This window comes from Liolophura sinensis, chromosome 8, assembly GCF_032854445.1.
Source record: "Liolophura sinensis isolate JHLJ2023 chromosome 8, CUHK_Ljap_v2, whole genome shotgun sequence".
Taxonomy (NCBI): Eukaryota; Metazoa; Mollusca; class Polyplacophora; order Chitonida; family Chitonidae; genus Liolophura; species Liolophura sinensis.
The window spans coordinates 41,065,477-41,079,690 of NC_088302.1; the positions used below are offsets into that span (position 1 = coordinate 41,065,477).

General features: G+C 39.1%; 1 protein-coding gene across 1 annotated transcript in view; it reads left to right on the forward strand.

Annotated features, from left to right (window-relative positions):
- The window catches only part of LOC135474093 (phospholipid-transporting ATPase ID-like), a 66,182-nt gene extending 55,778 nt beyond the window's left edge, over nt 1-10,404 (forward strand). The window contains 5 exon segments of the mRNA XM_064754095.1: nt 2,776-2,959; nt 3,392-3,615; nt 4,773-4,856; nt 5,611-5,856; nt 6,619-10,404. Coding sequence (XP_064610165.1) covers nt 2,776-2,959; nt 3,392-3,615; nt 4,773-4,856; nt 5,611-5,856; nt 6,619-7,158 — 1,278 coding nt within the window. The 3' untranslated portion in view covers nt 7,159-10,404.
- Nucleotides 10,405-14,214: the final 3,810 nt, after the last annotated feature.

Below are 14,214 nucleotides of genomic sequence, written 5' to 3' on the forward strand. Positions count from 1 at the left end.
AGGAGACAATATGTGTACATGTAGTTTTGGCCTTCTTTATCACAAGCAGGACGTGCTGTTGCAGTGAGGAGACAATATGTGTACATGTGGCTTTGGCCCTCTTTATCACAAGTAGAAAGTGCTGTTGCAGTTAGGAGACAATATGTGTACATGTAGGTTTGGCCTTCTTTATCACAAGTAGGAAGTGCTGTTGCAGTGAGGAGACAATATGTGTACATGTGGCTTTGGCCCTCTTTATCACAAGTAGGAAGTGCTGTTGCAGTTAGGAGACAATATGTGTACATGTGGCTTTGGCCTTCTTTATCACAAGTAGGAAGTGCTGTTGCAGTTAGGAGACAATATGTGTACATGTAGGTTTGGCCTTCTTTATCACGAGTAGGAAGTGCTGTTGCAGTTAGGAGACAATATGTGTACATGTAGTTTTGGCCCTCTTTATCACGAGTAGGAAGTGCTGTTGCAGTTAGGAGACAATATGTGTACATGTAGGTTTGGCCTTCTTTATCACAAGTAGGAAGTGCTGTTGCAGTTAGGAGACAATATGTGTACATGTAGGTTTGGCCTTCTTTATCACGAGTAGGAAGTGCTGTTGCAGTGAGGAGACAATATGTGTACATGTGGCTTTGGCCCTCTTTATCACAAGTAGAAAGTGCTGTTGCAGTGAGGAGACAATATGTGTACATGTAGTTTTGGCCTTCTTTATCACAAGCAGGACGTGCTGTTGCAGTTAGGAGACAATATGTGTACATGTAGGTTTGGCCTTCTTTATCACGAGTAGGAAGTGCTGTTGCAGTTAGGAGACAATATGTGTACATGTAGTTTTGGCCCTCTTTATCACGAGTAGGAAGTGCTGTTGCAGTTAGGAGACAATATGTGTACATGTGGTTTTGTCCTGCTTTATCACGAGTAGGAAGTGCTGTTGCAGTTAGGAGACAATATGTGTACATGTGGTTTTGTCCTGCTTTATCACGAGTAGGAAGTGCTGTTGCAGTTAGGAGACAATATGTGTACATGTAGGTTTGGCCTTCTTTATCACGAGTAGGAAGTGCTGTTGCAGTGAGGAGACAATATGTGTACATGTGGCTTTGGCCCTCTTTATCACATAGGAAGTGCTGTTGCAGTTAGGAGACAATATGTGTACATGTAGTTTTGGCCTTCTTTATCACAAGCAGGACGTGCTGTTGCAGTTAGGAGACAATATGTGTACATGTAGGTTTGGCCTTCTTTATCACGAGTAGGAAGTGCTGTTGCAGTTAGGAGACAATATGTGTACATGTAGTTTTGGCCCTCTTTATCACGAGTAGGAAGTGCTGTTGCAGTTAGGAGACAATATGTGTACATGTGGTTTTGTCCTGCTTTATCACGAGTAGGAAGTGCTGTTGCAGTTAGGAGACAATATGTGTACATGTAGGTTTGGCCTTCTTTATCACGAGTAGGAAGTGCTGTTGCAGTGAGGAGACAATATGTGTACATGTGGCTTTGGCCCTCTTTATCACATAGGAAGTGCTGTTGCAGTTAGGAGACAATATGTGTACATGTGGTTTTGTCCTGCTTTATCACGAGTAGGAAGTGCTGTTGCAGTTAGGAGACAATATGTGTACATGTAGGTTTGGCCTTCTTGATCACGAGTAGGAAGTGCTGTTGCGGTGAGGAGACAATATGTGTACATGTAGTTTTGGCCCTCTTTATCACATAGGAAGTGCTGTTGCAGTTAGGAGACAATATGTGTACATGTAGTTTTGGCCTTCTTTATCACAAGCAGGACGTGCTGTTGCAGTTAGGAGACAATATGTGTACATGTAGGTTTGGCCTTCTTTATCACAAGTAGGAAGTGCTGTTGCAGTTAGGAGACAATATGTGTACATGTAGTTTTGGCCTTCTTTATCACAAGTAGGAAGTGCTGTTGCAGTGAGGAGACAATATGTGTACATGTAGTTTTGGCCTTCTTTATCACGAGTAGGAAGTGCTGTTGCAGTGAGGAGACAATATGTGTACATGTAGGTTTGGCCCTCTTTATCACGAGTAGGAAGTGCTGTTAGGAGAACTTCATATTTATGAGAATCACCGCAGGGTTAGGACATATATGGCTGTCCATATAAAAGCAAAGAAAACACTAAAATGAAGTACATTATATACAAGATTAAGATCATTAAACAGTTTCTGGGGGAGAATTTTTCCAATCTGGCTAAATGGCTTGATAACATTCGATTGTACGAGGGTGTGTAGATGTAGTGGGTTGAGACAGTTCGTTCCAAGGTCTATTCTGCGAATGTATGCATGGGTGTATATGTGTGTGCATATTGAGTGATGAAATCTAGCAGTTGGTGTGTGTTGAGTGAAAAACATTAGTCTCAATACTGTCAGGAAAGGTATTTTACTTCGTTGAAAAAAGTCTGTAAAAATTAATGAATAGAAATAAATCAGTCTATTTTTCGGGACAATGTTTAATGGCCTTTTGACTGACATATACATGTATGTCACGTTAGTGCTTTCTGTGCCTTTGAATCTAGGCAGTGTAAATTTGTGGTTAGCATGGTTCATACATTCTGTCAGAGTTCTGCGCTTTCATGTCTTTAGCCTTCATCAACAACTCGCGAGATGATTGGGATTCCTATACATGTGTGCAGTGCTCTGCCTATTGTTACAATCTCAGTAAATTGGTGTTGGAATGGTGAATTGTATAACTGCCTTGGACTGAGACCAGCCTAGAATGGGTTATTCATTGCAGTGTTGTGTAAATAAGCTTTTGTTATCGCCTGTACTATATTTGTTCTTCAGGTACATGCCCTGAAGAAGGAGATGGAGGTTTTACTACTGGAGGTGGGCTGTCTGTGTAAGGCTGTGATCTGCTGTAGGGTGACCCCGCTACAGAAAGCTCTTGTTGTTGATCTCATCAAGACCCACAAAAAGTCCATCACTCTGTCCATTGGAGATGGGGCTAATGACGTCAGCATGATCAAAAGTAAGCAGTTTACATGTTGATCAAGTTAGCCAACATTTATATGTTGTGATGATGTCATTCAAGGTGTTCAAATTATGAATAAATTAGCAGTGATGTTTCCATTATGATCAAGTAGGGTAATTGTTAATGTTTTGATCAAATAAAACCAAGCTATTTTTCACATTATGATCATGTATTAGCCAAGCTGTTTACGTTATGATCATTTAATAATTAAGCAGTTCATATGGTGATCAAGTAATGAAACAAAGCTGTTAACATTTTACTGAAGTAGGCAAAACTCTTTACATTGTCATGAGAAGTGAATGTGATCAGAAAATTACAGAAAGGAATCTAGTTCTTTGTGACTCTTTAGACTCAAATTATTGTCCAAAATTTTTACATGGAATATAACGAAATCTATTAAAGAATTTGATTGTTTCTCTGTGCCTGCAGCGGCTCACATTGGTGTTGGAATCAGTGGGCAGGAAGGTATGCAGGCCGTCCTGGCTAGTGACTATGCCATTGCTCAATTCCGCTTTCTGGAACGCCTTTTGCTGGTGCATGGCAGGTGGTCATACTTCAGGATGTGTAAATTCCTCAAGTACTTCTTCTACAAGAATTTTGCGTTCACCCTCTGTCATTTCTGGTTTGCATTCTTTTGTGGATTCTCTGCTCAGGTGTGTATAGTTTGATGTTACTATCATCAGGAGTTTAGAGTTTGGTATTACATGCACCTGTCATTACTGAGTGACCTACGTGATGGTGGAGAAAGAAATATGTAGTATCATTCTTACAAAAGTACACAACATACATGTATGGGGGCATGCGTGGCCGAGCTGGTTAGCCCCTCTCACCAGTATGGCACATATATGGGGGCATGTATGGCCAAGCTGGTTAGCCCCTCTCACCAATGTGGTACATGTATTGTGGCATACGTGGCCGAGCTGGTTAGCCCCTCTCACCAATGTGGTACATGTATTGTGGCATACGTGGCCGAGCTGGTTAGCCCCTCTCACCAATGTGGTACATGTATTGTGGCATACGTGGCCGAGCTGGTTAGCCCCTCTCACCAATGTGGTACATGTATTGTGGCATACGTGGCCGAGCTGGTTAGCCCCTCTCACCAATATGGTACATGTATGGGGGCATGCGTGGCCAAGCTGGTTAGTCCCTCTCACCAATATGGTACATGTATGGGGGCATACGTGGCCAAGCTGGTTATCCCCTCTCACCAATGTGGTACATGTATGGGGGCATACGTGGCTGAGGTGGTTAGCCTCTCTCAGCAATGTGGTACATGTAGCTGTGAGTTCAAGTTGAGCTCATGCTGGCTTCCTCTTCGACTATGGGAAGGTCAACAGCAACCTGCAGATGGTCATGGGTTTCCCTCGGTTTCCTTCCAACACGATGCTGTTGGCCATCATATATGTAAAATATCCTTGAGTGTGACCAATCAAGGTGTCAAATCCAATCCAATGCAATCTTACATTTTCCTTGTTTGTGCTTAGCATTTTACTTGTGATATGTCCAGTGAATGTAAAACACGAATCAAATAAATAAATAAATAAATATGTTCAGTGCGTAAGGCCTTTCACATAATCTGTAAAGCACACTTCAAAGTTTAGTAATGTGGATGATGGCATATAGCTTTCAACTTTACCATTTATGGCACTTTTGTTGTTGATGATCTTCATTGCATTATAGTGTTAGTTCTTTTTTGTTATTGATCTAACTTTTTCCATGATATTAATTACATTTCATGAATAATATTTCCTTTATGATAGATGACATGAAAAACATTGTTCAGTCCTGATGTACCGTGTTTATATTTCAGACATTGTACGATCCTTACTTCATCACGCTGTACAATGTGTTCTATACCTCACTACCCATCCTCACCTTAGGGGCGTTTGATCAGGTAAGGCCTGGGGAATGAAACATCAAATCTGACGAAAGCAGGGTCATTTATTCCATACAATGCACAACTACAACTGTATATTTAGGAAGGTGTCTAATTTTTGCGACACCTAGTCTGCTCTTTTTAGCCAGTGTACATGTAATTGTAGCAGGAGTATATGGTTTCTTGTTTTCTCACATGGTTAGACCATCTAATGAAAAAGATACTCATATCTTTACTTTCCCAAAAAGCTGAGAGAGAAATGTAATATTCTGCTTTCAGCACTCCTACTATCTGTTCCAAAATTGAGAAGAATTAGGGTACCTAAAACATAGAAACCAGCTAGCAGTATTTGTAGTTTCTTGGAGTTATAACATTGCATGTGTGCAGAAAAATATTTCTGTATGTGTGTCACGGTGTATGTTTATACTTTTTTGTTGTAACTTTTGTTTACTGCCATTCAGAAGAGATAATTTATACTAGTGAAAACCAATGAGTTATCTACCCTTTGTATGACTTTCATTTCTTAACTACGTTATATGTACTGGATGACAAAAAGGAAAAAAAAAGATGATCTTCAAGACAAACCTTGATTGTGCATGTGTTTCAGTTTCATTTGGCCAAATATTTCTCCATTTGGTCAAACAAAGTTAAATGATTTACTGTTTTTATCCCTACTGTTTATATTCCTACAGGATGTTAATGTTTCTATCCCTACTGTTTCTATTCCTACAGGATGTTAATGTTTCTATCCCTACTGTTTCTATTCCTACAGGATGTTAACGATTACTACAGCGTTCGTTATCCCAAGCTGTATACGCCAGGTCATCTGGATTTACTCTTCAACAAGAAGGTGTTTTTCTGGAGCGTTGTGGAGGGTATAGTTACCTCCCTTGTGCTGTTCTTCATTCCATATGGGGCTTTCAAAGGTGGGGTTAGCCCGTGGGGGTCTGATATTTCCGACCACCAGTCCTTTGGGGTGGCTGTGGCTAGTATATTGGTCGTGGCTGTTAATTTACGGGTAAGTTAACATGTATGCCTGAAATAAGCCATAACCCATGGTAAATGACCCAAGAAAGTCCATTTATAGATGCAAATAAGTGCCATGATACCACTTTTGATGCAGGCCAGGAAAAAGTACAGTGGTGTGTTTTGTGTTTTTCGTAAAATGTTAAAATGATTCAACAATAATTTTGTTCCTTTTATACGTGCCACATATAGTGACATTTCCATTTAAGCCCCTCTTAGTGTGTTTTTAAAAGATAGATGAAAAGGTACTATAAAAACAAAAGGCTATATTTTGAAGAAAAATGAAGAAATGTATGGTAGAGCGTCGAGAACAATTTTGTCACTTTTGAGGCATATTTTACCCTTCTTAACAATCTCTCTATTTTCTGCGTATTTTCTGCGTTATTCTGAATATTCTGAAATGATATCATCAGTGAATATACTTGAAATGCATGACCAGCACAACACCCCCAATTCAGGCTGTATCCATTGATGTTAACAAAGCAAGCTGTTTAATTTATGGGCTAACTGCTGGACCTTTGGAAAAGTGTAGTTTAAATCCATTTTTGCACACTAAGAAGACAGCTGAGAAATCAATTTTACTTTTATATGGTAGGCAACATCCTAAGCTCCATATGAACAAATAAAACCAAAGCCTTTCATGTGTTTTTTAAGATGGATGCTTGAAGTGTGAGTTCTTTGTAAAGGCAATCAACATTGTATATAGTGGCATGGTTATTTATCTTAATGTTGTCTTGATACTTCTGTTTTTCAGTGTGCCATTGACACCTCCTACTGGACTGGCTTTAACCACTTGTTTATCTGGGGCAGCATCATTTACTACTTTTGCTTCTCGCTTGTGTTCTACTATGACAAGGTGGGCTACGTGTACATGGGTACGGCTTACGCGGTCTTTTCCTCGGCTGCCTTCTGGTTCAGCCTCCTCCTCACTTGCGTCATTCTCATTGTGCCTGTCGTCGCCTTTCGTTTCTTCACCACCAACATCACCCCAACCCTCATCGATAAAGTCCGCATGCGTCAGAGGTTCCACAAGACCAAATCTAAGTCCAAAGACCCGATCTCGAGGCGTCAATCTTCTGTTCGCCGCAGCACCAGGTCTCTGCGCTCGGGTTATGCCTTTGCTCACCAGGAGGGCTTCGGGGAGCTGATTACCAGTGGGTTGAACATGAGGCAGCGAGTTGACAGTGAAGAGAAGAACCATCGGAACGGTGACGGGCCTGTGAGGCTTACAGGAATTTCACGCATACAGAGCATAGAGCATGCATCACCATATGCCAAGTCAGCCTATGTATAATAGAGACGGCTTGCACCTGCCAATAGGTGATAAATGCTTTACAAATGATGTGAAAGCTGTGGTGATAATGAGTCAGAATGCCCCAGGTATTTTGTCCTGGGGAAGTTGGTACTTACCGCCAAACTGGGCACCATCCCAGAAGCCATGCAAACTGAACGGAGGGATGAGGGTGGACAACTTCTGTCTCTGTCTTTCTCAGCTCCTTTCTAGCTGCAGTAGATAGTGGGAGGCGGCACTTTAGAGAAGAGCTATAAATCTGCTGTGTGCGGTGTCTATTGTGTGAGCTATCCTAAGTGTAGCTCACCTTTTGTGGACTGGGCTATTAGTAACCTCCCCCGGCTGACATAGGGTTCATTTTGTGGGAGACTGCGGTAGGAGCTGCCTCCTGTGTCTAACTGGAGTTCACAATGGGAATGTGGTAGGAGTTGCCTCCCCTGTGTGCCCTCCAACCTGTGACCGGGATTCACAGGGGGCTAATGTTGAGTTGGGCTGTGAGATCCCTCTGCTACCCAGTCGTTGTTGTCACATCCTGAACTGGATAAATTATAGGCACTCGTTTAAGACTTCACAAGGTATTTTAATCTATCCACTGACAGAATGAAAGTGTAAATGGCACATCTTATGTATTGTTTTTTTTTTTTGTTCATTTTTTTTTTGTTTGTTTCAAACTTACACTTTAAAATAATATCCCTCCTGTTCATGAGAAGCAGTGTCCAGTTCTATTTAGATATAAAGGAAGTGTTCATATGATTTGTTAAGTTGGATATTATTCCCAGCAATTCAGTCTATATTGAGAGAAGATTTTAGATAATTCTATATTAGAAAGAGTTAAATATATATATATATTTAAATATACATGTATATTGTTATAACTTGTACAAATAACTGCATAATGTGAATATTCTGATGACATGTTTATGAGTCTTCTGATGACATGTTTATGAGTCTTCTGATGACATGTTTATGAGTCCTGTACATAATTGTATGTATACATTAAAATGTATATGCTGCAGTGCATTATAAAATGACACACTCATCACAAATATCATGGTGCATCAAGTCAGGGGCAGAGAACTTGTGCTACGTTGTACAAAAATCGTTCCCAGTTTAATAAAGTGTTTACTGTTTATTAATTGGGACATTTTGCTGTAACCATGACAACTGAATTCCTTTAATGATTACTCCTTAATTAATTAATTATGCCGACCTACAGCTGCTGTCATAATATATATGTAAAATTGGTTTTGTCTGAGTGACCAGTTCTTTCGTATTATCATGTGGATCTATACTTGACTGAACACTCTGCAGGATTGAAAATAAAGTGATGAATTGCATTATCTGCATCTAAGCCTTATGGATGGATGACCCAGTTTTTGCTGCGACAGTCATGCGAGGTGACAAAGATGTATATAATTCCCAGCCTGGTCAGCATTGGCAGAGATATTGAGCCACAAATGTTTTCTATGTTCACTTTCTATGTGTAGCTCGTTTTCTTGAGTATGAATTCTTGTTTACACCATTGTCAGTTTTTCTTATGGCCATAATTGAAATTTTGTGATAAATCTATAGCATTCACAGGGAAGAAGTAGACCTCTACTTTGCCAGATGGGCACTGCATTTTGGTAAATCAGAATAAAGGAAGTCTATATTTGGAGAATGTTTTTTTACTAAGCCCATTTGCATCTTACAACACATGAGGATCTCCTTTGTTCCCTCTAGATACAATTATTGTGTTGATTGCTGGGATTGCAGACACACCTGTGTTCACGTTTTACAAAGTCTTTTATCATTCTTACTTAGCTAGCTTTTTATATATACATGTACCCTTGATCATGACATGTTTTTGAACTTTAAATGTTTTAATTTTCTTTTGATCTATTTTTAGCGTTATTAATTTAGATTACCTTATCAGGTATTTGACTTGTATGGGGTTTATGTACAAAGATTTTAGACCTAGGGTAGGTAGGGTTTGCAGGTAAACCTCTTTCATGATCTTGCGTGTGTCATTGAAAACATTGAAATGTTTTTGTAGAAATTTTGAATTCCACCTGTCATTGAAGTTTAATACGTTTGTAGCAGCAGTTTTTATGGAAAATTTAAATGGCTTCAAGAACCTACGCTTTGTAAATTTTTCATTTGTCTTTTTGTAAAATTTGGAGCAATCATGACGTGTGCGTTATAATAAATAATGGAAAAAGAAACAGAACATATCACCTGTTTTGAAAACAAGGCCATCTCCCTCAGCTCTGTGCAATATCTGTTGCAGACACATGTAGCTTATTAGTGGATAGGTAAGTTAAATTACGTTTGATCTCTTTATTCAGGACAGCTGCACGTATACATATAGGTAACTGATGTATCATTGTTCTCTTAATTACAGGTAAGTGAAGATTGTGATTTCATGTTTGTCCATTACCAAAGTGGTTTCCAACTGGCAACATTTAACTTATTCGAAAGTTCATATTGCTTTGTACATTTGTTGTATTTGTTGGTGTTTTTGAATCATACCCATTCCACTTTAGTTACATAATCGTATAATCAGCACCATACAGTCATGTAAGTTATTGTCCAAAGCTTATTGTGACAAATGAATTAGCGGGTCCACTGTGTTGTTGCAAAAGTCCATTAGACAAACTTTATCAGGAGTTTAGAATTCATTGATCTATAAAATGGGCATTGCATTAAATTTGTTACAGTTTGTAGCTGTTAAGCCATATTAATTAATCTATACATATATATTTTTTAAATGTACATAAAGTGTATCTATACATACAATCATGTACTCTGTTTTGCTGTCACAACAGTATGTATTGTCAGTATAACAATGGAAAGTTAAAGTGATAGTAGACTCAGTTGCATCTAAAATATCAATCATGGTATCTGATTTTGCTGCTATTGTCAACTAGAGGCCTGGCTAATCTTTACCCATTAACATTTCTTTTCTCTGTAGAAATGGTTTGAAACAGTTTTGTTCCCTGCTGGATATAGATATATGTTTTTGCTATTATTAAAGCGCCAGTCTGTTTTTATCTGGGTGAATAAGTCTTGGTACATGTACTAAAGCTGCTATCTTCACTTGAAAGTGAAGGGTTAGGCGAGGCAACTCTCAGACAGTGCTGACTTTTTTTTTTCTGCTGAAAACTTCTGACATACCGTTTACTTTATACGCTGCTTTTGTGTACGATACAAAACATGAGACTACTGTTCCAGCTGAAAAAGCAATAAAGTCACTCTTATTTTCTGTAAATAGAATCCTGAATCTTGTATTTATTTATAGGTTGATGTCACAGAATTCCAGGCTCAAGTTCAGTTCTCGTTGTTGTGGAAGGTGATCAAAGCCTGACAGTTTCCTCCGCCCACAAATGTGAAATATTCTTGTGAATGGCATTAAACTCCAATCAAGTCAAGCGATAAATCAGCTCACAGAAAGGGATATTTTATCTCTGCAACAACTGTTCTGCATCCCTCCAACAACTGTTCTGCATCCCTCCAACAACTGTTTCTGCATCCCTCCAATACAACGTATAATGTGCATCTGCAGATCACATGCCAGAAACCTTGTCGGTTACATTGCAAAAGCAGTTGGTTTATTCGGAGAACTTTTTCTAAGACCATGAAACTGTGTGATGTTTTGGTTGGGAGATTGACATTCCATGAGGTCCGACTTTCAGTATTCCAACATCAGAGTGATGTCCCCTTGACCTTTGACATTGTGGATGTCTGCTATCCCCACCCCCAAATGCTTCAGACTGATTGTGACACCACAGTCCACAAGAGCTGCATGCCGCTTATTGTCACAACATGTAGGCCCAGTGAGGGTGGGAGAATCCAGAAACCAAAGGTCGGGATAGCATCAATGTACACCTTAAAGCATCAGCAGTTGGCACGAATGAATCAGTACTGGTATGTGCCAGCAAATAAGTTAAATGACTTTTAAATTGCCCCATGACTTAAGTTGCACATGTTGTTGGATTTTGAGAGCTCAGACAAATGTTCTGAGAGTTTCTGAACAAGTGTTTTGACAGCTCAGAAAAAGTGTTTTGGGACCTGGGACAAGTGTTCTGTGAGCTCAGACAAGTGTTCTGACAGTTTCTGAACAAGTGTTTTGACAGCTCAGACAAGTGTTTTGGGACCTGGGACAAGTGTTCTGTGAGCTCAGACAAATGTTCTGAGAGTTTGAACAAGTGTTTTGACAGCTCAGACAAGTGTTTTGGAAGCTGGGACAAGTGTTCTGTGAGCTCAGACAAGTGTTCTGAGAGTTTCTGAACAAGTGTTTTGACAGCTCAGACAAGTGTTTTGGGACCTGGGACAAGTGTTCTGTGAGCTCAGACAAGTGTTCTGACAGTTTCTGGACAAGTGTTTTGACAGCTCAGACAAGTGTTTTGGGACCTGGGACAAGTGTTCTATGAGCTCAGACAAGTGTTCTGAGAGTTTCTGAACAAGTGTTTTGACAGCTCAGACAAGTGTTTTGGGACCTGGGACAAGTGCTCTGTGAGCTCAGACAAGTGTTCTGACAGTTTCTGAACAAGTGTTTTGACAGCTCAGACAAGTGTTTTGGGACCTGGGACAAGTGCTCTGTGAGCTCAGACAAGTGTGCTGACAGTTTCTGAACAAGTGTTTTGACAGCTCAGACAAGTGTTTTGGGACCTGGGACAAGTGCTCTGTGAGCTCAGACAAGTGTTCTGACAGTTTCTGAACAAGTGTTTTGACAGCTCAGACAAGTGTTTTGGGACCTGGGACAAGTGTTCTGTGAGCTCAGACAAGTGTTCTGACAGTTTCTGAACAAGTGTTTTGACAGCTCAGACAAGTGTTCTGTGAGCTCAGACAAATGTTCTGAGAGTTTGAACAAGTGTTCTGAGACCTTGGACAAGTGTTTTGAGAACTCATACAAGTATTTTGAAAGTCAGACAAGAGTTCAGCAGTTTGTTAAGAGATATATCCTTCTGGAAAAATTTTAATTTCATCTCCATAAGTAAAAGCCTTCTTAGGTCACTTATTACAACTAGATGTTTTACTCATGAACCAGTAAATATCAACGACTGTTCATTGGTTTGACATGGAATGGTTTTATTTGGCTCCAATACCTGATCAAGTGTAAACTCCAATACTTGACCCAGTGTGAACTCCAATACTTGATCCAGTGTGAACTCCAATACTTGACTGGTTCTATGAATACACATGATAATTTACTTTTCAGGTGAATTACAAAATGCTATCCAGCCACAAAGGTGAAGGTGTAATTTGAACACTTTGATGTTCCCAGTTTAGTCAAATCTTTGGAATAAGGTTTTGAGTTCAAACTCTTTTATCGATGAAGGTAGAAAAAGTCCAGCTGTATCACATGACCTGTCAAAAATGTTAGGCAACTATTTTTGATCACATTCACTATAACATGAGCTTCTGCAAAAAGTATTGGTAAAAGTCATTTAGAATAGACAAATGATGGAGAAAATTGAGAGTCCGAAGTTATGAAGTTTCTAAAGGAAAGAAGTGTCATTTGTGACTCTCAAAAGGGGTGAGACAGGTGATCAGTAAATTAATGTCAACAAGGGTTGCCTAACATTTTTCACAAGTCACATGACACAGTAGGATTGTTTTTACCTTTGCCAACGAGTTCTATCTCGAAACTCCTCTATTCCAACTGCTCCAAACACTAAATAAGAAGCATAAAAAAAATATAATAAAAAAAAATTCCACCCCAACTAAAACAGACTGTGCGCATGGTATGAGACATTAATCAAATGAATCCCCTAATACATCTACATGTACACCTACAGTTCCTCATTTACGTCAGACAGATGTATATATAGATGTACTATACCAACATCTAACAGGGATGAAGAAAACCATCAGCTGATATCATTCAAACAGATACATCTCTTATTCAAATTAATCCTAAAATTCATCTATCATTTAAGTCAAATCACCATATACAGGATTTTATCCGGTAAATACAAAACCAACATCTAACAGGACCGAAGCAAGTATGCAGTGTCAGTTGATATTCAAATTAAACCCCAAATCCAGCTATATCATTTATATTATATAGCCATATACTGTATATTATCTAGGAAATACACTAACCAACCAAAACAAGTTACTAGGCCAGGTGAAATCAATCAAATTAATGTTGAAGTCCATCTGAAGTAGGTATTCTGCATAAGTTGTCTAGATATTTAAATTAAATCCAAAATCCATCTACATTGTATATCACTTATGTCATACAGGCATCAGCTGTACATGACCTGGTAAATACATGTAACAAAATCTAACAGGGCCGAAAGAAGTTTTCTAGGTCTATTAACAAGAGCCTATTGAAACCACAAGTGGAGGGAAATCATTTCTCTTTGCGACAAAGTGATAACATGTCAATACAAAAATTCCACAATTTGACTCCGACTGTGACCAACTGCAACACTTTCACAATGCTACACTTCTGTGCCTTTAACAGTATCTAAATTATTAGTGTTTTATGTGTTTTAATCTCCTGGTAGCCAACATAATGGTATTTGCCACCTGATGTTGTTGTTTAACACCTTCTGAACAAGACTACAACAACTCATGTAAATAAACAACATTAACTGCTCAAAGTTGGTTTTAAAATGTCAATATAAAAAACACTGTAAGAAATTGTGACTGATGTAATCTGACATCGCAAAATGTGACAATTTAAAATACCTTTCAACATGAACAACCTCTTTGACCTCCATGTCGCACAGAGTTTGATCACTCTAAGCCGCACAGACCTTAAAGAGGTACAAGAGGTGGTGATTGTAACATACTGGAATACAAATTCATGTAGATTGTAAAATGTGCATAGTTATTCAGTGCGCAGTACCTTTCCCTTTCTAACTCAGGTGTGTGCAGGTAAAACTGTGCTAATTATACATAAAGCAGATGTGACTGTACCCTATTTCTTTTAAATTTTGGGGACACCTGGTCTGATCAGTTTAGCCGATATATTTGTAATTCTAGCAGGAATATTGTGTTTCTCACATGCTATCTCACATGGTTAGATCATCTAATGAACAACACACTTAACTCTTTACTTTTCCA